Source organism: Podarcis pityusensis (genome assembly GCF_964106645.2).
Source record: "Podarcis pityusensis genome assembly, chromosome: 1".
NCBI lineage: Eukaryota > Metazoa > Chordata > Lepidosauria > Squamata > Lacertidae > Podarcis > Podarcis pityusensis.
In genome coordinates, this window is record NC_138028.1 from 75,391,264 (window position 1) to 75,417,530 (window position 26,267).

At 44.0% G+C, this 26,267-nt stretch overlaps 1 protein-coding gene and 1 long non-coding RNA gene across 4 annotated transcripts in view; one reads left to right on the forward strand and one right to left on the reverse strand.

The window, feature by feature from the left end:
• The window catches only part of LSP1 (lymphocyte specific protein 1), a 76,039-nt gene that overhangs the window by 37,966 nt on the left and 11,806 nt on the right, over positions 1 to 26,267 (reverse strand). The window contains exon 1 of one of the 2 annotated variants that reach the window (XM_080999317.1): positions 12,505 to 12,756. The exons of the other annotated variant lie outside the window; for it this stretch is intronic. Within the exon in view, the coding sequence (XP_080855443.1) occupies positions 12,505 to 12,563 (59 nt within the window). The 5' untranslated portion in view covers positions 12,564 to 12,756. Of the gene's footprint in view, positions 1 to 12,504; positions 12,757 to 26,267 lie in introns of those variants that run through there. 2 annotated transcript variants of the gene reach the window in all.
• Positions 16,124 to 19,771, forward strand: LOC308474135. 2 transcript variants are annotated; one of them, XR_013984523.1, is made up of 3 exons: positions 16,124 to 16,243; positions 17,103 to 17,276; positions 19,339 to 19,771. It is a non-coding gene; the product is annotated as an uncharacterized lncRNA (long non-coding RNA). The 2 variants fall into 2 exon arrangements; XR_013984524.1 differs by lacking the exon at positions 19,339 to 19,771 and adding an exon at positions 18,070 to 18,185.

A 26,267-nucleotide genomic window follows, 5' to 3' on the forward strand; every position in this document is an offset into this window, starting at 1 on the left:
GGCCTTTCATTCACTTCTCTCTTCAAAACACACTAGAGATGATTAAGGAAAGATATTTTATTCACTTTAAAGAGACGAAGTGCTTACAAATACACAAATACAAAGCTCAAATGCAATTCATGTGGTGTACACATTTTGTATGGAACTGTCAAACCAGAATATCAGCCTAGCCCTGCCATTGGACAAAGCGTGGAAGTCACAAAAAGAGAGCAAATCGCTACTTATTTACTTTATTATCAATGCATTTTTACTGCAAGGGTTACTATGCTTGGTTACTATGCACCTTGATGCAGGAGTGCTCAATAATAAGGCAGCAAAATTTATTTATTCCTTTATTGTATTTATATTCCACCTTTTTCTCCAAGGAGCTCAAGATGGTTCACCGCTTCTCATTTAATCCCCACAACAGCCCTGTGAGGTAGCTTAGGCTGAGAGGGAGAGTGACTGACCCAAGTTCACTCAGTGAGTGGGGATTTGAACCCTGGTCTCCCAGGTCCTAGTCTGACACTCTAACCCAGGCATAGGCAAACTCTGTCCCTCCAGATGTTTGGGACTACAATTCCCATCACCCCTGACCACTGGTCCTGTTAGCGAGGGATGATGGGAATTGTAGTCCCCAACATCTGGAGGGCCAGAGTTTGCCTATGCCTGCTCTAACCAGTATACTATGCTGGCTTGGATCAACTCTAATTTTACATATAGTCAGCAAGGGTTCCTGCTTGAAACACCCTGGAATTCCTTGTCTATGTAGACAGAGGTTGGTGCAGGATCAAATAATCCTGAGATAATTATGTTTGAAGCCTTCTAGATTCTTTGTGTAAACATGTTTCAGAATTCATCAGGCACTTGCTTTCCTTGCATGTGTATTTTCGCTGTATTTTAATACATCTTTTTTAATTTTAGTGTCTATGTAAATGAGAAAAATGCAATTATATGCAGGTTTCACCCAAGCAAGCACTTCAATAGCTCCTTACAGACAATTCCGCTAGTTTACCTTTAGGGTGTTCTGTAATCTCCACACTCATTGGTATTGCAATGCTATAAATGATTTCCTCAAGTAAATGCTTTGTAGAGTGGCTTCCTTGGTGAGGAAGCCAAATGAATAGATTACAACAGTTACTGGGGCATTTTACACTCATTAGCTAACCAGCATAGTAGAATTAGTTCCATATATTAAATTCCTGAAATAAATAACCCCCTCTAGTATATCATTTCCTTTTTAAATGGATGGCTAAATGTATTTTCTACACCAAATGTTTCCCAGCAAATGCGCAACACTCCAGTGGTGCTGTGCAGACACTGGGAATAATTTAACCTTGACGTCCTCTGGCTTATCTTCCACCTGAAACTCTTTCGCCACAATTTGTGTCCACCTTTCATAGTCTGACTCCAGCCCCTGGCTCTGACAACTTCCCCAGTGTCCTAATGTCATATTAAAATGTCACACTGTTAATGCGTTGCAAGCTCCTGGCAGTGATTTCCTGATATGGAAAAGGGAAACAACGATAGGTTATGTTTTTAGGGACTCAGACCAAACATTGAGTCTCTGAAGGCATGAATTTATTACAAAGCATCATTAACTGTGTTGGAATGTGCTCAGATATTTATGGTACAAGGGGGTGGCTTAACTGTATGACCCTTTTGCATTTCTAGTTCTGTAGTACACAAGATAACAGTCACATTGTTATGTGGAACAAAACAGAGCATTCCCCCCCCCCGCCCCCCAAAAACCTCCACAGGGAGCATCTTCCTCTAGCCTAGCTCTGTCTGTCCTGCTTAAAATAGAGCCAGCAGCCATTTCCTCTGACCCCATTCCACGCCCACCCACTTTTACTGGCTTGTCTGCCCACACCTTTCACACAAAAGGATGAGAGACAAATGTGAGCCTTCTTTCAGGCTTTGGGGATGAGCTGAAAATAGGGATCTGTCCTTGCCCGCTTCTCTTACATAGCATATCTTGCTGGATGACTTAAGAATGAATTGGAGCATGTCTTCTGTGGACCTGAGTTCAAGAACTGCAGGATTAAGAATGACTGGAGGGAAGATAGAAAGGAGACCCCCAAATGGAATTGCCTGAACACGTTCTAAATCATACTGTTTCTAACTAAAATATTGTCAACACGAGGATAGAGCCAGGAAGGGGAAGCTCACCACGTAAGTGCTAGCCTACCTAGCAGAAACTGACCAATTGTAAGTGAAATGTGATACATCGTGGACAGAGCCTCACCTCAGAGGCAGATTTGGGGGAGTGTGACCAGTTCAGTGGCACTGGGCATAAAGTCTTGGGAGCACCACAGCTATGTTGTAGAATGGAAGGTGAGAGGCGGGGGGGGGGGGGATTTCAGCATCACACAGGGTGCTGCTGAAATTTGAGATCCCAAGGTCCACCACTGAGTGTCTGATTGGTTCAGAGGTAGGGAGACCAGCTTTTCAGATAATTGCTACTTCCCAGAGTAGTCAGAGCCCTACAAGAGTTTTGAAACCGAGGGAACAAGGGACAGCCCTGGCCTCTCCAGCTTGGTCCCTGAAACTCTTCTGAGGACAAAGATTGGTTACCTCTTTTGCTACCCACTTTTGCCCAGTCCTGAACTGGCATGTAGCCCTCAAAAGGGAAAGTAGCTCTTAGAGTGGAAAAGCCCCACCGCACCCCTGCTTCACAGTGTAAAAGGCAACAAACTGTTGGCGTCCCTATGTGGGTTGCAGCACCAGCTCATTTTCCAAATGGAATACAATATCTGGGATGGCCTCTTGGATATCAAGGGCACAAAGAAAGAGATGGGCGTTTTTTGCCCAATGACTCCATTAATGGGACAGTTAACATATTTGTCAGGTAGAAGGTGGCTGACGACCATTTTAACAAGCCAGTTGTGAATACAGTATTTTTACTCCATTTTTTTTCCAGTGTTTATCTCCATTCACTCCTTAGCCGCTATAATGGTCTCTCATCAATCATTCGCCTCTCCCGCAGTTGCGTTTGCCAGACAGTGTTTGTTCTCCACAGATATCAGAATCCTTCTCATACATGATTCAGCTCATGCCTGCATGTATTGTAGGCTCCCAGCTTGGGAATTGTGGCATCCAGATTTATTCATTTTCCCCACTGGCTAGTGAGTGGAAGATAACTGAGCAAAAGTCTCACGCAAAGAATGCAGGGTCTGCGTAAGAGGAGCAATGTGAAATCACAGTACAAGCTAGCTAGAAAATTGAAATGCAAGGAATAACATATGCCATGCTAAATATTTGATTTGCTTTTTTAAAAAAGAAAGAACAAAACCCTCAACAATTAAAGAAATCCTGCCAGCTACGACTTTAGATTCTTCTAACAAGAGAAGCTGTCAATTGGCAAAGTGATGGGCAGTGACAGCCTGAAACAGTTGATTTACACGTTCCACAAGCCTGCAAGGCAAGATGAGACATATTTCAGAATGCAAAATATGAATGATGAAAGGAGGCTCAGAGGAAAGACCCCTGGAGAGCCTTCCCAGACTAGCAGGCTTCCTGATATAATAGGGCACAAGCTGCTTAGTGGGACACTGAGGATTAAAGCTAAGTCCCTGGTTAGCGTACGTACTATAGGGAAACCAAGAGCCAGTTCAAAGGATATTTAAAATGAAGTTGTGCTTCGTTTGGTACTTGCACTCTGAAGCTGTCTAGGATGCATTTCTAAAGATATTGGTAGCCCTCATGCAAAGACCACTAGGGTGGAAAAATCCCTATCACTTGGGGATCAGATGTTAAACTTGTCCAGCTGGCAGCATGCCCAGATTCCATAGTTCTTCAGTGAGCAAGGGGGCTGCAGACACTGAACAACTTAGTAGGTCACTGATTATAGCCTCTGTGGCACCATGAAGTTCAGAGTGGATTGCAGTGAATCAACTTCTTCTGCCACACAAAGAGTCTAGAATGGCTGAAGGCAACGCTTAAGAATGTGTGCATTAATGCCTCGGACACAGCTTCACAAGTCCAGATTTGTATGCTGACTCAGAGATTGAAAATTTATAAGGGCTTTCGGAGGGGTAGGGTTGCCAGCCTGGATAATCTACCCACATACCCTCAATCATACGGATGCAATGAAGGGAGATGCCCCCATTGCATCTCTTGCCACACTTCTTCTTTTTTTATTGCATTTATATCCTACCTTTCCTTCAAGGAGCTCAAGGTTATCCCCCACCAAGCAGGATAAACCCTTTCCCCTTGATGTGCTGGATTCCCCACCCCCACGCCATGAGATCCTTTAAAAGTGAAACATTCAAAAATTGGCAGCCCCCCACCTGCAATCTGAAATGGTACAGTCCATTCTGCCCACTCTCTGAACTGCATGTGTAGACCAGCCTCACTCTTCCAGAGCCATCACTCAAGCATCTTTCCAGTACCCAGGCTGGATTTCATTGAGTTCTCTGTCAAGAAGTCCCACTTGAGTCCAAGATAGCTTGTGTCCATTGGAGATCCCTCTGATTCAGGAGGTAACTGACATAGTGATACTGCAGTCCATTGACACCAGACATGCCACGAGGAGTCCTTGCACATAGTTAGAGGTGCGACACACAGCTAAGGGCTGGGTAGAAGGCAGCTGCAGCACTAGGGACACAGCAACCCACAGTGTTTGGAAATTCTGGGAATGAACGCATACAGTATTCAGAGAGGGGGACAGCTCATATTCTTACACTGACAAGAGGGGACTTAGCTATCAGGCTTCCAAGGGACAGGTGGGCATCAGGAGTGGAATGGGGGTATCTCATGAATGCCCAGCTGAAGAGGAATCCGGCCATTTAAATAGCAGCTTGAGCTAAGCTCGGCTCAGGGTACCGTATTTTCCCCTCTATAACACGCACCCGACCATAACACGCACGTAGTTTTTAGAGGAGGAAAATCCGTAGGCATGCCACCCGTAGGCATTCCCTCCATAACACGCACAGACATTTCCCCTTACTTTCTAGGAGGAAAAAAGTGAGTGTTATGGTGCAAAAAATACGGTACTTTCCATCTTGCAACCCCAGAGGCAGGCAGCACACCAGCCTTAGATGTGTCCAGCACTGCGTACTCACCACTCAATTTTTGTATCAGCACCAAACTGTTTTCCTGTCATTTGCTAACTTGTTCAGATGTAAAAGAGTGCTTTGTGCATGAGTGTCAGGGCTCCTTGTTGCGTTCCTGGCATTGCTCATGATTTGGTGCACGGCATCGGAAGTTACAGGTCAAAGATTTTAACTGGTTTAAATGGCTATTCCCTCTCCCCAGGAAAACCTGGGAACTGCAGTTCTGGGAGTGGGTCAGGGTTCTCAAGCAGAGAATTTTAAGCATGCTCCCCAAACTACAAAGATTCCACTGTGCCTCAGTATCTCCCTCTGTAAATGGAAGAGGGTGAAAGCCACTGAGCTTGCTATGATCACTAATACACAGTGCAGTCTAGTGCATATCTACATTTCAGAAGTACCATAAGTCTCATTAATCCCAGGTAAGTGTGAAGAGGATTGTAGCCAAAAGGATGCTACTGTATACTCCACCATGGATGACCATTAGGATTCCCCACCCCCTCATTTCAGCATCTTAGTTGCTAAATCATATAATTCTTTCACTAGGTAATGGATTGCATCTGCATAACTTTGCACATGAACAAAGTAATAGTTATGCTTTAAGTGCAAAAGCACAAGTTCTTTGCTTTTTGTTGATACTAGTCTGTGTCACAGCAGGCATCATCACCAAGCAGCCTTCAATTTGAGACAGAACGGGAAATTCTTCTACAATGGGCCCCTGTCCTTGTCAATGTTATTATAGTAAAAATAATACCGTATGGGCCTGAATATAAGACTCACTTTTTCCCCAAATTCTGACCGTGAAAAGTTAACGTGCGGCTTAAATTCGCAACCTTATAAAAATGGGCTTTCACGATATCGGTGCTGAAACAGACATACGGTAAAACAGTGCAGGTGTGAGTGCCTGCAGAATTTTAAGGGAGTGGCTTATATTCAGGTGTGGCTTATATTGGGGCCAATATAGTAATCCCAATTAACTGGGGGCACAAATATTTTTAATCAAAATTTTAATTTATACACCTAACCCATTACTTGACCAAATGTTGCTAATTGATAACTATCTGTGATTACTGTCATTCATTTATTTAACAAACACCCTTTTATGCCGGAGGCTAGAGACCATTTTCCTATCTGCGGTCTGAAAGGATGTTCACAACTAACAAAAGAATTGGACCAGATGAATTCTGCGTGCAGAAGGTCCCCAGCATCTCTTGATAGGGCTGAGAAAGACCCTCCTTGAAACCCTGGAGAGCTGCTGCCAGTCAGTGTAGACAATACTGAGCTGGAGGTACGATTGGCCAAGCTCAGTGCCAAGCAGCTTCCTATTTTCACAGATTCATATTCCCTGGAACAACTCAGATACTCCGCCAATGGTGGCTGGTGCTCATTGGGGCAGAAAGGGGGGAGGTCAAAAGTAGTTGGAGTCAGAACCAATGACTGGGGGAGCCAACTAGCTCTAGCTTCACTGCCACGCTCTTCCCTGTCGAGTTCTACAAAGTCAACTATGGGACGAAGGAGGAGGAGGAAACTGGCAGCCAGTTCCACCCCATGCATGGTTGTCAGTAAGAAGAAAGACTGGTGGGGACGGGCTGAGGTTGGTGGGCAGTTCCCCCATTTACACTAATGAACTGGCCTCCACCAATGCTATTCCCGCACTGGCTATGACTTAACTTTTGCCTATACCTGTTTTGCCTAGCCTCATCCCACAACTTGACAGAAGCTAGTTCTTACAGTATAATGCACTCCTGCCCCATGCTTCTAGAACTGAGGCTGCAGTTCTGACCCTACATAACTGAATGCCTGCCCCATTGAATTCAATAGGTGATCCTTCTGAGTAGTCATGGTTAGGAGTGAACTTTTGGCTGCATTCTGTTCAGCGTCAAGAATGACAGCCGGCAGCTTTGTTCACTGTGGTTGATGTTTTCTGCAGGAAACATATGAGGTGTGAAAGAGAGGCACTCGCTTCCAAGCCCATGGTGGAGATGCCTGACGGAGTCATCATTGCCCATTGTTGCTTGGTGCACACCAGCAGTGTGTTTGGAGATGTGTCTCCCCGACACATTTTACTGTGGCTCAGTGGTAGGGAACCTCAGGCCTGGGAACCTCAGAGCGGCCCTCTGCTCATCTCTATTTAGCCTCAGAAGTCTTCCCAGGCCACAATATTCCGAGTCTTTCTAGAAACTAGCTTATAGTACAAATGTAAAAAATTACACTCATTGCTCCACCTACTTTTGCCTCCTGCCCCACCCACCACAGGTATTTGGCCCCAGGAGAATATTTCAGATGGGAACATGGCCCCTGGCCTGGAAAAGGTCCCTCCCCCCTCGTAACAAAATCCTGTGTCGCTGTGGAGAACCCATAAAAGTGTCCCAAACATGGCCTTAAAAAGGTGAGCTTTGTCTCCTTTGCCTCTTCCCTGACCTATGAAAAGAGATAACAAGCAGAGCTTTGCATGAAAACACTTGCCAGGAGTACCCCATTTGCATCTGAAAAGCCTGGCATTTGGGAAGTGCCCATCAAGCTGAGGGAGCCCAGGGTGATTGCTGGGAGACCTTATTGCCAGGGACTGTGTAATTAACTAGGAATGACATTGGGAAAGAATGGACAATTACCATCTTATCTAACTCTCGCCTTCCCTTCCAGTGCCTGCCAGGGTTGTTAAACAGAGCCTTTGTTAGATGCAGCATTGCTTCAAGTTGCTTTATCCCAGATTATAATAAGTAAACAATGACAACAATGCCTCGCACTTCTGAGAGGATGTCTGCCACTACAGTACTGTCCAAGCCTGCCTTTAGATTTACTCAAATCTCAGGCTTGTACACTGACATTAGCTCACTCAAGTTTTATGCACATAAGGTTTCACAAAACAAAATAATTCTGTTTATCCTTTTCTCCCCGTCCCATCACTTTGTCCCCAACATTATCCCCCGACCCTTTCTTTCAGTTTTGTTTACCAGGCTTGCCATAGATACGGCTTCCCCTGACTTTGGGGACACATTCGTTGGCTTCCTAACCTTCACTGACATATAAGGACTCTTGAGTTGGCCTCATTGACTTCACTGGCAAGGAGAGCCTAGTAGTTGAAATATGCCACTTTTGAAGGCTCACACTAACATGGGATCAAAATGGAAAGGGGGCAGTTTTAAAAACCAAATGTAAATTCTGACCAATGTAAACTATACAAGAAACAATTTAGATGTCAGAAAAGTCAAAAGAAGATTTAAGTATCAGTTGTAAAATGAACACCTCAGGATAAACTGTACGTTGTTCAGTCCCTCTATCTGTTTTACTGGAAGCTGGGTAGGTGAAAATTTGATATGTGGTCAGAACTCTATTGGGGGAAATAATGGTTTTGATCCCATTAACTTTAGCTGCTCAGTTAACTACTGAACCTTTTAAGTCTTCTTTGTTTATGGTAACTTTATGACTCTGGGACAGGCAAGTTTAATTTTTGTTGTCCTCACAGATCCTAGTCCAACACTCTAACCTCCAGATCACACTGGCTCTGGAATGTGTATGAACTGGTAATGTGGAACATTCAAGAAGAATTTTTACCCAGGAGAAACCTGAGAAGCATGGCTACTGCTTAAACTAAAAAAATACTGAACTGGTGGGTTCTGAATGTTTCACCATGTGGAATCCTAGCTCTGGTGTGATTCCTGCTCCACCATTCAGAAGATCCAGAGGAAGGGATAAAGGAAGCATCACAGGTGCAAGCAAGGGCACTCTTGTTTGGGGAAGGATTTTTATTATTATTATTCTGGTGGTTCTGCTTGAAGTTGTCTTTCCCAACAGTTTATAAAACCCAGATGTGATGTTTCTGAAGGTGTTGCCTGAGCTAACAGGGTTTGCCACATCTGACAGTGAATGACCATCAAATATGCTACAACTTTATTTCTCCTACTATGAACTAGGTGATATTTGCAAACCTGTTATGGGTCCTTGAAGGATTCAATGTTTGTAGCTGGTTTACCCTCTCCACCCCCATAATTCATCATTTATTTTGGAAGACTTTGCTGCTCTCCCCACTTAGCAATACATTTATCTTCAGCTTTGTATTTTGGTAAAAATGGGACAGTGTGTCATTATCTTCACTGGTCTTATATTGCCACCACCCAATCTTGTTTAGTTTCCCAAGCGTGGAACCCCAGATTTTTAAGAGTGTTGGAATTGTATTTGACAGCTCCATTACACATGAAATTATTTACATATCCCAAGCCAACTGCAAGTGGAATTATTCCAAAAATGAGATTCCATGCAATATAACAACTTATTGTGCCCCATGCTGAGGAGGGGGCTTCTCTTTCTCGGTTTAGATTCTTTTAACCCCATAAGGCAGATTAAAAGAAAAGCTCTTTAAAAAACATAACATTTGGGAGCAATCCAAAGAAAAGGGAGTATGCCAATATTCCAGTGAAATCACTGAAATGTAGTCTGCAATCCAATACACACGTCTATCAGAATAAACACAGTGGAAAATGCTTTTTATTGTGCTGTTAACATATAGGTAGGTGCTTAAACAATACAATTATCTGCATGTCTTTTCAGCAGTAAGCCCCACTGAGTTCAATGGACTTACTCCTAGGTGAGAATAGGATTGCAAATTTGGGCTTTATGTGAGTTCAGTCTCATTGAACTCATTGGGGTTTACTTCTGAGTAAGAAGTGCTGTCAGTCTCATTGATTTCTGTGGGATTCTCAACTTTTTTTTACATACCCACCCTACTTTGTTAAAACTCATTAACTCAAACAAGATTAAGAATCCATCTTAGCAGGGTGGGGGGGGGGGGGGACAAGTCACCAAGCCAAGTATCCATTGAATATATAGTTGAAGTCAGCTTGAGAATTACCACTGCAATTGGTCCCTCCCTGATCATCAAGACAAGAGTTGTACAAGGCAGACCCTGCATAGACTGGACAAAGGAGACAACCTTTCTTTGCACTTAAGAGAGAAGTTATCTATAGAAGGGAGGCACCCCTTAAGGAAGAAGGGAAATCTAAACTGAACATAGTGAATGAACGTATCAACATCCTAGAAATCTATAGCCCAAAGGGCTGAAACCCTCCAGTCCTATTCTCTAAAAGTGGCTCCATTGATTTCATTGTGACTCTATAGAGTAAGGGTTTCAAGAGACTGCTTATTTGAAAGTACAAGAACCATTTGTAAGACAAAACAAGGGGTACTTACTTCCAGGAACCACAATACCAGGAATAACATTTCTCCTGTAGTAACTTTTGTGGGGGTTACCACATAATTACTTGCTCAATAACCTTTGCAATGCAATGTTATCTCTCTAACCTTCACACTGGTAACTAATAAAAATCAATATTCTGCGGCGGTTTATTAACAGTATAGGCTCATGTGTGTGAGGGTCTATATGTTAAATCAGATAGCCATTTACTTTATGGTCACTACATTTTTGGAGGGTGGGGGGAGAATCCAAGTTGAGGATGATGATTTATTATTTATTAAATTTCTGAACCACCTTTCATTCGAGGAACACGGGACAGTTTACAATATAAAAGTGCAAAAATACATAATGTAGTAACAAAGCAAGCAATTGCGCAGACACACATCACACAGTTTCAAAGGCCGTAGATTAACCAAAAGCCTGGGAGAGGAGCAATGTTTTTGCCTGGCACCTAATGGTTCTAATGCAACGAGGAGCTGATCACCTGTCAGAGTTAGGAGTTATACCACACCCCTAGAAACATGTGGAATTGGGGTGTGTAACAAGTTTTACCATAGTATATGGCCAAAGTTTGCAGACAATGGGCTCTGTCCCACCTGGGATTAGAGCTGCCACATGGAACATTTTTAAGCAGTGACCACAGAATATATGATCATCTGTTTTTCCCATATTTGACTTACATCCTCCCTAACTATGTTTCTTGCTTTGTGATAGAAGATGTTCTCTGAACTAGAACTATTCTAACCAATACATAGATTTAATTTTCCCCTGTGGTATTTAGTTACTGCTGGATCAGCATTAATTAATAGCATTGGCCAGCCATAGCACAGAGCAGCAGTCTTCCAACTTTTTTAGACCCAGGACCCACCTTTAACATGCATTTGGGGACCCATTTCTAATTTATTTATTTCATAACCATATATTGGTATGGTTGTAGTAATGCTGCTGCTCAACCCACCTTAGACCAGGCTGTGACCCAGCAGAGGGTCCTGACCCACCAGTTGAAGATCAAGGGCATAGAGCAATGCCTAAACAGGCAGAGTAAGCAGAGATCCCATGGAAACTCCCCTATGAACTCTGTCGAAAGACATCTCCATCTGCCCAATCAGCCTGCCACCTTTACCCATTGTCAGTTTTAGACAATGGAATGTTTCAAAATTTGCATAGACACCCACAAACCAACATTGGCAAACTATCCAAGAATATCTTGTCAGTGACATCTGTCTTCTTTGAAGGGTCAAGTTTAATGCCCAACTTGCCTCTCGGTTGGTAACATTATTTCATTAACCTCATTATTCTACAGCCTGGAGATGGTCTTAATTTTATTTTTATTTTTAAAGGGAATAAGTCAATGCCTTTCTCAGAGTTCCACTGTTCTCTTTTCCAAAAATGTTTACAGTGTGAGCCTATACATGTCTACTCAGGAGTAAGTCCTACTGCGTTCATTGGGACTTTCTCCCACTAACACTGCAGCCTTAACAATGCGATCCTGTGCATGCTTACTCAGAAGTAACCCCCATAACAGTCAATAGGATGTACTTTGTCGTAAGTGTGCGTGGGATCGCCGCCTTAGCTCTCCCAACGAGATTTCAGTGCACATTTTCCTTTTCACTGACAAAAAGAAAACAATCGCTTTCCTACTACACTGCTCAGAGTAAAGAAAGATTCTAGCATCTTGGTCAGAAGTTTGGTGATTTTTACTAGTTAATTAATACCCTGTCCCTTTAAAGGACCTCACCGTTTAAATTTCTCCTTATTCGAGTTAATTACCCTGCAAATTATATTAGCTGCCAATCCCAAAAATCTCACACCCCCAAAAAGCAGATCCCCAGAGGTAACTGCCTTCAGTGCCAAGTCGCTCTCCCCGCCCCCCCCCCCCAAATGCCAGAGCCCAGTAGGCTCAGGTAAAGCCCTAAGGTGCAACCTTCGGTAGGGTGCGATTATCTGGGAAAGCGATCCATAGATCCGGGGCTCCCCCCGCTCCAAATTCCATCACTCCCTGAACGGAAGAGGCTTTTTCGCTGTCTGAAATCCCCAGCCTGCATACGGGTGTCGCTGCCTTCGCAACAGAAAAAGCCAACGCCGTGTGGACTCACGTAGGATCAAGAATCGGCGTCTTCCCACAAAAATCTCGGCCACTTGGGGGGCGGGTGAGGTTAGGGGGAAGAGCCCTTGGGGAGAGGAATCAGCCCCGTCCGTGGCGCGAGCACCGTGTAAACAAAGGAAGAGCTCCATCGCGGTATCCCCATCTCGCCCGTGGGCAGGTAAAGAGAGGCTTACCTTATGAGGTTCTGCAAGCCTTGCTTGCTGGAATTCCGCCTCAGGATCGCGCTGGTCATGGTTGGGGAAATGAACCCGGGGCAGGCGCTGAACTCCTGCCTGCGCGGAAAGCCTCCTCCTCCTCCTCCTCCTCCCTTCTCTCCCTGCTTTTTAATAATCTCGTTAGATAGTGTGCGCGCTCTCCCTCTCTCTTTCCCTGTCCAGGAAGTTCTGCAGCTGGTTTCCTTTTGTTTCTCTAAGCCCCCCTATCCGCGTCTCCCCCCCCCCCAGCCCTGGTCTCTTCCACCTCCACGTTCTCCTTCTCAGACTACTGGAAATGTCAGGGAGAAGGAAAGCTTTCAGCTAGCTAGCAGAGGTGAATCCCCTCCCTTTCTCCCATCTGATTGCAGAATAAACTCAGGGGGAAGTTTAAACTGAATGGGACACTTCCCTGCTTCGTTAATAATTCATTGCATTTCTAGCCCACCGTATCCTCCAAGGAGCTCAAGCTGCATGGTCCTCTCGGCTCTGTATTTAATCCCCACAACAACCCTGTGAGGTAGGTTAGGCTGAGATGCAGTCACTGGACCAAGGTCACCCAATCAGCTTCATGGCCAAGTGGGGATTGGAACCCTGGTCTCCCAACTCCTAGTCTAACACTCGAACCACTACACCACACTGGCTCTCATTCCTTTCCTCATTCATCTTTTGGTCTTTCTCTTCCTCTTCCCATTTGTCTTCCCTTCCCTTTCTGATCCATTCAACGACCCCTAGCTGTTTCCCTATTATGTAATCACAAAGCAAATGTTTGCAAATCGATAGTATGAAGCCAGGCTGAAGGCATTTCTTAATAAGAGCTGAGCAAGTGGCTGAAGATAAATTTATGTGGCTGCTAAAACACTTAAGAGGCAATCCAACTGGGCTCTGTTGAAAAAAACAGTGAAGCTATGGGTCAAGTCTGCTGGTCCACTGTAGTCCAGTAAACCCCCATGGAATCAGGGTTATCAAATACCCCACAGAAGGCACAATCATGTAGGATTTAGTGTGCAACTGGTGTGTAAATTGTTGCTGATGATAAGAGCCAGTGTGGTGTAGTGGTTAAGAGCAGTGGACTCGTAATCTGGGGAACCGGGTTCGCGTCTCCGCTCCTCCACATGCAGCTGCTGGGTGACCTTGGGCTAGTCACACTTCTCTGAAGTCTCTCAGCCTCACTCACCTCACAGATTGTTTGTTGTGGGGGAGTAAGGGAAAGGAGAATGTTAGCCGCTTAGAGACTCCTTCCGGTAGTGATAAAGTGGGATATCAAATCCAAACTCTTCTTCTTCTTCTGGATTAAGCCAGTGGCCCATTTTGTTCAACAACGCATAGCAGCCAAACCACACAGTACTCTCCCAATGGCTATTCAGAGGCATCCTGCCTCCAGCAGTGGAGGTAGAACACAGCCCTTGTGGCAAAGTAGCTGTTGAAACCCTTATCCTTCTGGAATTTGTCTCATCATCTTTTTAAAGCCACCCAAGTTGATGGCCACCACTGGGAACAAGTTGCATAGATTAACTAGGTGTTGCACTAAGAAGTTCTTTCTCTGATATGCCCTTAATTTGTCCAACACTGAACTTACTTGGATGTCCCCGAGTTCTGAGTGTTATGAGAGATGAATTAACTTTCTCCACCATGCATAACTTTGTAAGTCTCTATCATGCCTCCTCCTACTTGCTTTTTCTCTGAACTTAAAAGCCCCAGATGTTATATTTTTCTTTCCTCACAAGGGAGTTGCTCCATCCCCTTGACCTCTTTCTTACTCTTTTCCAGCTCTATGATACCTTTTTTTGAGGTGACAACATAGGAGAGAGCTCTGCTATATGTTCATCTAGTGCATGAGTGATGAGAAGCCACTGCTACTCATCGTTCCCCAGAGTCTGCTCACAAAGTGGAAAAAACCAAGTGTGCACATCAGCTACAGGGAAGTTGCCCTAACTTGCGAGATGGGGCAATTTGCATTATTGCGTAATGAAAAAGCTATAGGAAATTATAAAATACCCTCTCCCCACAAACCAAATCTTTCCAGTGCAATCAATTTGACAGGAACGGTGAAAATAAGACAGGGTCATCAGAAAACTTTGGAGTGGAAAGGCAAGCACCTCCAAGTACAAATTTGCAGGCATAGATAGCAGAGTCACAGTAGTTCCTTCAGGGACTGTGAACTTAGCCTGGGCACCTTTTCTATATTACAGTGAGCCAGCCATACATCAAGGGCCCGTCCCCACAATAGTGTAGACACTGCACCAAATCCGGTACCCTTTTGTTGCCCAACCATGATGAGACCGTGGAGCATCCAGCAGGGGAGGATTGTCACATTTATGCCCTGCTTATAAGCTTCCTGGAGGCCCCCAACTGGTCACTGCAAGAAGCAGTGCGCTTTCTCGGTGCAGAGAAATTGTGCTACTGGAAATGGAAGAGCAGGGAGTATCCATCATTTCCCATGCGCTTCACCTGCTGCATAAAGAAAAAGTCCTGTATGGGCTCTTGTCTTGACCCAATCCACTCAGATGTAGATTGAGCAAAAGCAAGAGGAAGACTTAGCCAGGCCAAGACAATGGTGGCTCTGTGTTGATAGGTGCCATGGTGAAGTTGCAAAGAAGGAAAACAGCATTTCAATAAGAATAATCTCTTGCTGATTTCTATTAAAAGGAAGTCTTCAGATAGATTATACAGGCCAGTCAAGCCAACTATGCATTGACATCAGTGAAGAAGTGTTACGTAGGTCCTCTGTGTTCAGATACTTCAGGATCCATCATGTGAGATGAGTGGTTCTAGATTGTAAAACGCTTTACCCATCTTCTCCCCATGAATCATTGGAACCGTAGTTCTGTGAGGAGAGGCCAGACATCTTGAAACAAATTCTCAGCACCCTCATTTAACTGAACTCCAACAATCCTTTAGAGAAGCCAGGACAGTTATTTGGGCAGCAAGTTTGTTTGTTTGTAGATATATCTGAAGTCCTCTGGTCCCTAAAGGAAAGCATTCCCAAGGGCTTTAAATGAGTTAATCTGGAGTGAGCAATTTAAAGGCTGAGGGCAAAGAGTCATAGCATCACCAGCCGGGACTGGAGCTAAATGAAAAAAATGGTCCAGTGGTTGGTCACCATGCTCTTATTATAGCCTGGTATGCAGCACAATTCATAGCAAACTGAGGAGGGGCAGAGAGGAATGTGAAAAGCTGACTTTGGTGACAAGAGGGAGGCTGGGAGCATGGTTGTCATAGGGGACAGAGTAAGCATGGGCAGGACAAGGCCACTCAGCTCAGTGGCCTTTACCAAAATGATTGCACAGGCAGCCCATCTGGGTACCAGCATTGTCCCCAATGGTGGGGAGAATGTGCTGATGCAAGGGAAGACTGCATGTTGAAACCCCTGATTTACATGGATTGCAGCAACTGGATGTTTATAAAGGAAAATCAGCTCCCTACAGGAGCACTGCACATGCCTTTCTCTATTACTGCCCCCTCCAACACCTCACAGCTTCTCTTTCCTCTGCCCCCACCCTCATTCCTCAGGCATCATGTAAGTCTCAATCCGCAGTGATATGATAGGTGAACACTTGTATGCTAGCAGAAGAGTTTCCAAAGCTAATAGGGCAGTTAGGATCAAGGAGAAGGAGAAGTCTGAATGGCAGTAGGGAGGGGTGGGCAATGATGAAAGCAGATGGAAGGAGAGAAAAGATAAGTTCTTCTGGGATTTTTGAGGAATGAGTCAGCCATTTAGGTGAGTAGATGCTGCAACAAATGGAGCTGTTTTAGTCCAAACGTTGGGTGAAAGATGCCTTGGCCTGAGCAGCAAATAATTCAATGTCATAGCCATTAGACAATGGCTTGCTGGTCCCAAAGGTATGCTTATATTTGCAGTAGTACCACTGTGACTTCCTATGCCAGGGGTGTCCAAACTTTTTTCAAAGAGGGCCAGATTTGATGAAATGAACATGTGGGAGGGATTTTACCCCAGGAAATATACTGCCACAGGGGATGGGCCAAGTTAGGCCCCCCGAAACGGACTTTGGACTTGCCTGTTCTATGCTGTGGTACAGCTGGCAGAAACTATTGTTACATAGAAAAGAGGGAGATGGAGCAAAGAGACCCTACTTCATCCTCATCCTCTGCCCTCCCAACAGGGCTTCTTAAAATTTAGAACTGCCCAGTGATATGGGGTTATAATTTGTGCACACATCATGTGCCACTACCACACACACATGCATTTTCCTCGTGTCACAGACACAAGGAAAATGCATGGCATTTAGAAGCCAAGGAGTGGGAGAAAATCTTCAGAGCTAGAAATTTGACAGCACTAATGAGGAAGAGTGTTGTGTTACTTTCATGTTAGAAACATTGATGAATACTCTGCAGAGGAGTCTTCAGGGAGTGTCCTTGGTGGGGAGGGGAGGAGAAACTGGTCCATCTGATCATGGTCTGCGGCTCTAAGGAAGCCTGGACTAAAGTACATTTCACATTGTTATCAGTCACTTTTTACATTGCCTAGCATAATGAAATGTTTGCATGATCAGGATTTTTAAATTGCCCTTTCCCCCCTGTAACTACCCACTTTGGGTCTGGCTGCTGTTTTTAAAAAGTCCTTCCTCCTGACCACCAAGAGAAGACCACCATCACAATCTTGTGACATGCAGAAGGGAATCAAGACTGCATTCTCCCAGCAGCCAAGAAGGGCGGTGATGAAGTATTGGACTCTGCTGACATTGCCATGAATGTCTCTCTGTTGTTACCCTCCATCCCACAAGGCTAGCCAGGTATTCACCTTAGCTTTCCCTGACCCATAAGATGATACATTTTACTGCTCGCATGTTTATGTACCGCTTAGAGATTTCACATACAGTGGTACCTCTGGTTAAGTACTTAATTCGTTCCGGAGGTCCATTCTTAACCTGAAACTGTTCTTAACCTGAAGCACCACTTTAGCTAATGGGGCCTCCTGCTGCTGCCGCGCCACCGGAGCACGATTTCTGTTCTCATCCTGAAGCAAAGTTCTTAACCCGAGGTACTATTTTTGGGTTAGCGGAGTCTGTAACCTGAAGCGTATGTAACCTGAAGCATATGTAACCCAAGGTACCACTGTATTAAGCTGCTTAGAAATAATTTTAAATAATACAAAATAAAATAATATCCTTCTCATATATTGAGCTACCATCTCCTGCTGAAACATCCCATTGTCCTCTCTCTAGGCCCAGTCATGTATTAGTTAGGAATCTAAACAACTGTCATGATCACCACAAAAATGTCCCAAACTAGTAATGCACAGAAGCTCCTCAAACAGCCAAAACACACCTCAAAACAAATGACAGGGGGAAACCTTATAATAATCAGGCAACCCCCACAACTAAACAACCCCATGAAAAAGCTAAAAAACTTCATGTGAGGGGTGATGGAGCTATGATACACACACAGGCACCATGCTACAGATTTCAGGATTAGGACAAGAAGCAGTGGTAGATTTAGGCTTGTATTCAGCTAATGTTTACTTGAAGTCGACCCATTGAAATGACACTGTCTAAGTGTACCCCACATGAACTTTTTCCAAAACAGGGGTACAATGGGAATGAACTCCAAAGCAGGGGTATGTTGCACAGTAAACCATGCAGTGAAAACACAGCCGAACTGAGAAGGGGGCCAGTTATCAGCTCACAGCAAAAGAGGAAGGGTTTAAAGGTAAGAGAAATTTCAAGGGAGGAAGTGAATCAGTCGTTGTGGTGGGTGGGAGGGAGAGAGCCCCAGAGAGGGAAAAGGACACCAGCCTTCATTAATTACACAATCCTTTTGCTATGTGGGGCTGGTTGCAAAATCATCAGAAAGCTAAAACATGTTTGGCAAGAAGAGAGGAAAAAGTTCTAGCAAAAATCAGTTCTGGCTAGGCCTTCTCACAGAGCAGGATGGGCCTGCATATATATATATATATATATATATATATATATATATATATGTCACCTGGAAAGGAACCAAATACATTTAGGCTGCTTCTGGTGGAAGCAAATTTTGTTTTATTGCAAATGGGTTGTTCATATATTTTTTTTTCTGTGTGCAAGTTAGTTTCCACACATTTACCCTTCCCATTCATCCGTTCATTCCCCTGTGTTAATTTTTAGATTGTAAGCTCCATGGGGTAGGGACCTCTCCTCCTGTGCTCAGTAAATCGCAGAACACAGTGAAGGTGCCATAAAAATGACAACAACACAGCAAGGATGTTATTTGCAATGGCCTCCACATGGGGCTGGGAAAATAGTTTTGACATTGAGTGGCTAACAAATGGCTAAAATAGTGAGTGCCCCCCCCCCGTCCCCCATTTCAATGAGTGGTTACAGGTGGAGTGACAATTCTAATCCATATTAAGTGTTGTGAGTGTGGGACTAGAAAGAGTAATTGTTCTGAAATGATTAACAGATGTATATGTGCCATGTGTGAGTGTGTGGTGATTTGGTTAGCTTGGCAGCAATGGGGAGTGTGTGGCTCCTCCAGATGGTGGACTCCAGCTCCCATCACCCTCTGCCAGCATGCCAGGGATGATGGGAGGAGGACTACACATTCCCCAACCCTGCTCTGAACGGAGCTGACAAATTACTCCAGGGGAAAAGAGGGGATTTTCAGCTTCCTCTGGCTGAGCAAAGTGCTAGGTATTTCCTCAACGTGTATGGCGGTCCTTTTCAGATACACATTGAAGCCATCACATTCTTCTGGCTAATATTTAACTTTTCTGTGTTTTCCATACCAGTTGATATCTATTCTTTTTCAAGGACATTTTCTCTTCTATTTAATTTGCTAATCTGTTCTCTGTTTATAACTCTACCAATATATCTGCAGGCTCTGCACAGTTTGTGAAGCAAAAGTGAAAGTGGTGCTGCTGTAGATGGATCCACCACTGTACACTGTGATTTGCAGAACAACAACATCTCGCTTTATTGGCCGAGGGAGCCAGCGTACAGCTTCCTGGTCATGTGGCCAGCATGACTAAGCCGCTTCTGGCGAACCAGAGCAGCGCAACGAAACGCCGTTTACCTTCCCGCTGGAGCGGTACCTATTTATCTACTTGCACTTTGACGTGCTTTCAAACTGCTAGGTTGACAGGAGCAGGGACCGAGCAATGGGAGCTCATCCCCTCGCGGGGATTTGAACCGCCAACCTTCTGATCGGCAAGTCCTAGGCTCTGTGGTTTAACCCACAGTGCCACCCGCGTCCCACACAAAGATGTACCATGGCTTAATAAGCTAACTTAGTGTTGTGCAAAAATGCTGCTCAGTACCTTAGCTGTGATTTGTTTACTGCCAATAAATCACATGAAACCATGATTTGTTTTTCGCTTACAAACCTTAGTTTGTTTTAACTATGACTTAATGTCAAATGTGAAGCTAGCACACTTTCTTAACCATGGTTTGCTTCACCAGACAGACACCAGATGATCATTCAACTACAAAGGCTTGAGCCAAGAGCAGATGGAAAGCAAACCAAACTCTGGAGAAATAAACCAAGGTTTGTCTGATCACCTGTAGGATAGCTCTTGTGTGACTCGTGTCTTGAACCACAGCTGGGGAAACTTTTTAAGCCCCAGTGCCACGTTCCATCCTAAGCAACCTTTTAGGGGCCACTTAACTATGTTGGGTGTGGCCAGAGGCAAAAGTGGGCATAATAAGGAATATGAATTTTACCTTTGTACTTTAGGCTAGTTTCTATACAAGCGCTCCTACCCTCCATCCAGGCAAAAAGCATCAAAGAATGGTGCAAGAAGGGCTGATGAGGAATGTGGCCTGAGGAGAGTTCTGAGGGCCAAATGAGAAAGGCCTAGAGGGCCACATGTGACTCCTTGCCACTCTCAGACCTGAGGTTCCCCATTCCTGGCTTAAACAAACCAATAGTGTTACATGTATACCAGACTGCCTTGTTATTGGTAAATTAAGATTTCTTAAAACTAAAAAAACCCATGGCACCTTGCTAGAGCAGAATCCCTCTGCAAGCAAGTTAAGATGAAGACATACTTTGCAAGAGGTCAGTTGCAAGTCAGCTAAGGCTGCCATACAAGATTGCATGCTCAAAATAACTGTATCACTGAGAGCAGCAGAGCCTTTGGCACGGTGGACAACTTTTCTTTTTTCTCTCCACGAATATATTGGAATATTCGGCTTTTGAAATCTACATCCCCTTATGGAAGTTTTGTAGAAACTGGAATTGGAAATTATTTCTTTTCCTAAAGATTGGACGTGCTGTAAAGATTTGCTAATTACACATGTCTATCGTCAGGGGGTAGGATCCCATTAAACACAATCCCTTTCATTTAACTAGGGCATTAGGTTAAAGGGCTGAGCGCTTCAAATGATAATCCCCATGAAACTAGAGCTTTAAGAGCTGTATCCCATCCTCATTCTTTCAACAGCACTTGTTTGCAAATACTGTTGCAATTCCCAGGCAGAACAGCTTGGTACTGGGGGCAAGTTTCAATCAAACTGTTACTAACCAAGGCCACCATCACATGAACAAATTCACATAGCCATAGGATTGCAAAAGTGGAAAGTATCTCAACTCATTACACTGAGATGCATTTCTCGATACCCAATAATCCCAGCAGATTACTCTGTATCTACAAAGCTATTGTGTTCCACGCAAAAGACACAGGGACATCATGCTTTGCAAGGAAAAAGCTTAATAAAATAAAGTCCGGTTAGTCAGTTCATAGTAAAGGGGAGAGGAAGACAGCAGGTATGAGTGAGGTATAGCAAGACAGATGTTCCAGTGATATATGCCACAAACACATGATCTAGGAGTAAATTTAAATATGTAGGTATCACACATTGCACCACTTCGGTCTCTAAGCAGGACTGGCACAAGAGAGTTTTCTGCCTGATGCAAAATGGTGCCTCCTTCCCCACTTCATTCCACGTATAAAAGTGGACTAGACCAGCATCTGAATCCTACCTCAACACTGTAGTACGCATATGATATGTTTGTATCAGCATAGAATTGTGGGTTTGTAGCTCAAGCAGACGCTGTGGGGTCCTCCTGAATATGATTTTTGTTTCACACTTGGATGCATAGTGTTGTCCCGGGAGGACTCAGTGACTCATCTCCTTTGGACAATGGAAGACTGGTTGCTCACAGGTGTTTCAGTGTGTAAAATGGAGGAAGAACAGCAGTGTTTGCAAACCACCGAGAGATCTCTAATTGATCTCTAATTGCGAAGAACCGATGATTGTCAAGAAGAGAGTGAAGAGCCTGTCCAGAAGGTTCAGGAATTCCCCTTTGACTGTGGTAATGAAATAAGCCCACTGCAGTCCCTGTGTCATCTTGCAATGACCAGGTATACACAGGTGTGTTATGTTAGTCCCAGATGATAAAAAGACACAAACTACTGGAATAATTTGGGTATGACCTCCTCCAAATGCTACTTAGTATTCCAGCGCTTTTTGTTTTGCCAATGCCGTTGTGAATGTAATCCTCGCGTGTATGCCATAACAGTCCCCATGTGTACAAAATATGGATGTGCCCTTAAAAGCCTCTGTATTTATTAATATGATATCCAGTGGGCAACTTCTGCTTTAATCTCTGAATGCCTGGTGAAAACTTTTCTATGGCATCAAACTTCTGCAAGCAATTTAAAAAACATCTTTCATAAGAGCTAGCTGGTGGTCTCTGATTTGAAATTTTCACTTGGTGAACCATTTTCATATTTTTATGATATAGTGGGATAAAAATATTTCTTAATTGATTAATTAGCAATTGTTGGGGTACAGATATGGAGCAGTAGGCAGGACAATTGCTGGGAGCAAGGTGTTCCTGTGCCCAGCTCAGATGCTTGCCTCCTACAAAAAGTTCTGCATTCAGCAGCCACATTAGGCCCTAGTTCTGGAAAAGCCTGGAGAATGTGAAGAGAAACAGGAGCAGGGAGAGGAGGAAAGATAAGGAAAGGTTTATCAAAGAACCTTGGTGCCACTGAGGCTTGCTAATGTGGAGATTTTTTTAAAAAATGAACCCCCTTTGAGAGTTCGCGTTGGCTAAATTACTGCAAGTGACTTTAGTTTGGGTCTGTGACAAATTGAGGTATAGGGGGAAAACGCATACTTGTGGCCACTGCCCAGGCAGTCAGGAAAACTCAATGTAAATATTTTCATAGCAAGTCTGAACAGCTTTGTGCTGCCTGCGAGATGAGAATCAGTTTGTCCCTCAGCTCTCCTATAGAACTGGGAGAGAGGCATGAGAGGTGGAGAATTAGGATTTCAAGGCATATATTTCTCACCCCCTCAGACATTTCCTTCCTCTTTCCACAAGCTCTACTCCATCAAACTTTGCCTGCCATGCCCATCCCTAGCCTAACATCCATCTTTGGAATTCTGGAATAAAGCTCCTGGTACCTCGTCCAACTTGTGATGAAGCAACATGTTACATTTAATTTCTGACAGGCCCTTTCTTCCTTATGAAATCTTAAAAATCCTCACAAGAGAGATGTTGACTTTGAAGAACAGGTGGTGGGAGGAAAGACGCCATAAAGAAGGACTCTTGAAAGAGTGTGATATAGTCAATTTATACAAGACAAACAGCATTGAACTGAAAATAATCTCTATCCACTATGGTTTAAAGTTTTTATTACAGTACTCATTGCCTCGCTGATGGTTTTTCCTACCTGTCCTGTTAATATCTGGAGGGGGTATTCAAATTTCCAAAATACTCAATTTTCATATCACATATATTAAAAAAAGAATTTCCTTTTCTTTGCTTCACAGTCAAGTAATCATCACCTCAATATTCTCTCTTTGTAGGCTTCTCCTCATTCTTGCCCTCACCATCTTTCATCAAGATCAGGGGCGGCTAACATGTGGCAGGAGTTTTTGGACCACAATTGCCCTCAGCCCCAGCCAGCATGAGACCAATGGCTGGGAATTAAGAGACTGTACTTATTAGGGTCTGTACAAAAGCTCAAATAAGCACACATCAATCAGGGTTGGGGCCATTTGGTGTGGTCCATGCATTCATTCTCCTTGCTTTGCCATCTGCACAGCACTTACGGTAATTTATCTAGAAATATATTGTTTTCATTTAACTGAAATGTTAAGTGTCCCTTGTAAGATTTTCTATCTTATGCAGGCATAAAGTTCTGTAATATTTGGATCCCCTAGATCAGAGTTGGCCATTATGGACCCATCAGATGTTGTGAACTTCCACTTCCACCCAAGCTGATCAGGGATGGTCGGAGTTCCTTCCTGTTTGCTTCCTCCTTTTGTTTTACTTTGCTTTTGAAAGTGTTTGAAAGTGTTTTGTGTTTTCCTCTCTTTATTTGTATTTTCAGAACAGTTGGAAGGGGTAGCATTTTAGTTGATAAAAAAATAAACAGATGTTTATAGTGTTTTTTTCTGATTGCATGGTTTTTAGAGAGAAGAAGCTTTCCTTTCAGAAGTTTGAAAGATAATTGGTATGCTTCTGCCATCTATGTTATGTGTATGTGATACATGAAAGTCAGAAAAGAATTGCTATCACTTGCTTTCCAGAACAGGGACTGTACTGGTCTTTTGTACTCAAAAAATGAACACAACGATCCTCTTTATAGTCATTTCTGAGTAACCCTATCAAAACCAATAGACTTTCTTCCATGCAGAATTGGAATTTTTAACGTGAGGTCATCACAGTGAAAATTGAAGCAGTAGCTTTTATTCTGGATAAATTAATCCAGAGCATTTCTGTCTCTGGCACTGCTCATCATCAGGTCAGGCTCCGCCCACTGCCAACATGCACCCCCAGACCAATGACCCCCTGAGGAAATGTGGCCACCAGCAGAAAAAATGCTTGTCTATCTAACCTTGTTTTAGAGTGCACACTTTTGAGGCATGGGTTCTGTTCGGCTCTGTGTTCTGTGCAGCACCGAGCATGCTTTCACTAATTATATGATAAATGGTAATGGTAGCAATATCATGTATATGATGTACTGAACATGCTCAGAAAGAGATCTCATGAAGAGTTTGCAAAGCAAATTAGGCTCACAGCTTGATCTTTATCATGCTGGAGTGAGGAAACCCTTCTGTTTACTTGGAGGGCCACATTGTCCTTGAACCTCAAAAGTCATTCTGTTGATTTAGTTTCGAAAGATCATCCTGTAGATGAGTCACTCCTTTGGACCCCATTTTTTCAAAGTTAGGTAAGATTAAGGTGGCGTAAGGTTACCAGGGAGTTGCTGTAACTTTAGTGAGGACAGTGTCCCTCAGGAGCTTCGAAACTTGCATTCAGCCCAAGCATTACCACCGCTATTGGGGCAAAAGTACAGGAGCAGCATTGAATCATTAAGTTGGAAGGGATCATGAGGATCATCTAGTCCAACCTTCTGCAAACACTCAGCTTAATCACGTTGTTGACAGCTAGATGCAGCCACTACCTTGGCACAGCAAGGAACACAAGGTAAATTCTTAAGCAGCTGGTGCAAGCCTCCTTAATGTCTAATCCAGGGGTCAGCAAGGTTTACCCTGCCTGGGCCGGTTCACTCCAGCGGAGATCCCTCCGTGGGCTGGATTGCACGTGCAGTTGCAATTTCCGGTGTCGGCGTCTGCACAGATGCGATTTTTGGCATCTCAGCATGCGCAGACGCGATTTCTGGCACTGCAGGAGCGAGTCCCCGCACTGTGCTGGTTTAACACAGCGCACGGGGACTCGCCGAGTGGGCTGCTCAGTTCGGGGGTGGCTCGTGGGATGGTTAAACAACCCCCATGGGGCACTTGTGGCCCATGGGCCTTAGGCTGCCTACCCCGTCCTAATCCATCCTTGTTAATTCCTTGTGGGTGATTGAGGTGTGGGACAGGGCAGACTCTATGTGTCTTTCCTAAAATATTCCAAGGAAGGAGTAGAATAGCTTGTTACTGAATAAGTCCATGAATGTGCTCTGAAAAAGTAGGAGAGGGGGGTAAGGAATCCATCCGTTTTTATTATTTTATTCATATGCCCTGAAAAAGTAGAGGGAAGATCCACCCCTTTTACCAAATTTCAGCCATTGTAGCTGAACAGCAAAGAACTTGAAAAGTGCTAAAGGTTATCTAATCCACATTAAGTGATCTTGTCAACAAGACCTCAAGAGTACAATGCAGGAGATAGGAAACTGTTTTCTTTCTTTCTTTAGGAAAACAGGAACCGCTTAATGGCATATATAACAGCACAGCCACAAATTGTGCTTTCTGAAATTAAGATTCCCCTTTGGAAGTGAGTCAGAAATGGAGAGTTTGCCAACAAGCTATAATTTTTCTCCAGAGATCCAGAGCAGCCACCACATGCACTGTCTTTAATGAAAACTCCCATCTGTGGGACAAGAGCTACCTTTCTCTCTCCCTCTCATCATCTCATGTATGAAAATGGGAAAGAACATATTTTCCACACAGTTTGGAGCAGGCTTCCTCAACCTCGGCCCTCCAGATGTTTTGAGACTACAGTTCCCATCATCCCTGACCACTGGTCCTGCTAGCTAGGAATCATGGGAGTTGTAGGCCAAAAACATCTGGAGGGCCGAGGTTGAGGAAGCCTGGTCTGGAGTGTTATAAAATGAATCACACATATGGGTGTTTAGAAACAGACCAGAAAAACATACTGGAAGCTTATGGATCACAGAAAATTTCTGTGATATTAGCATTTATACACACAGATTGTACTGACACAAACCACAAATGAACAAACATGCAGGTTGTTGGAACAAAGATCATAGCAGCTTCACTCTTCCCCCACTCCCCCTGCTACTACGCTACCTGGGGCTAAGCCATGGTTTGGCTGAGCATAAT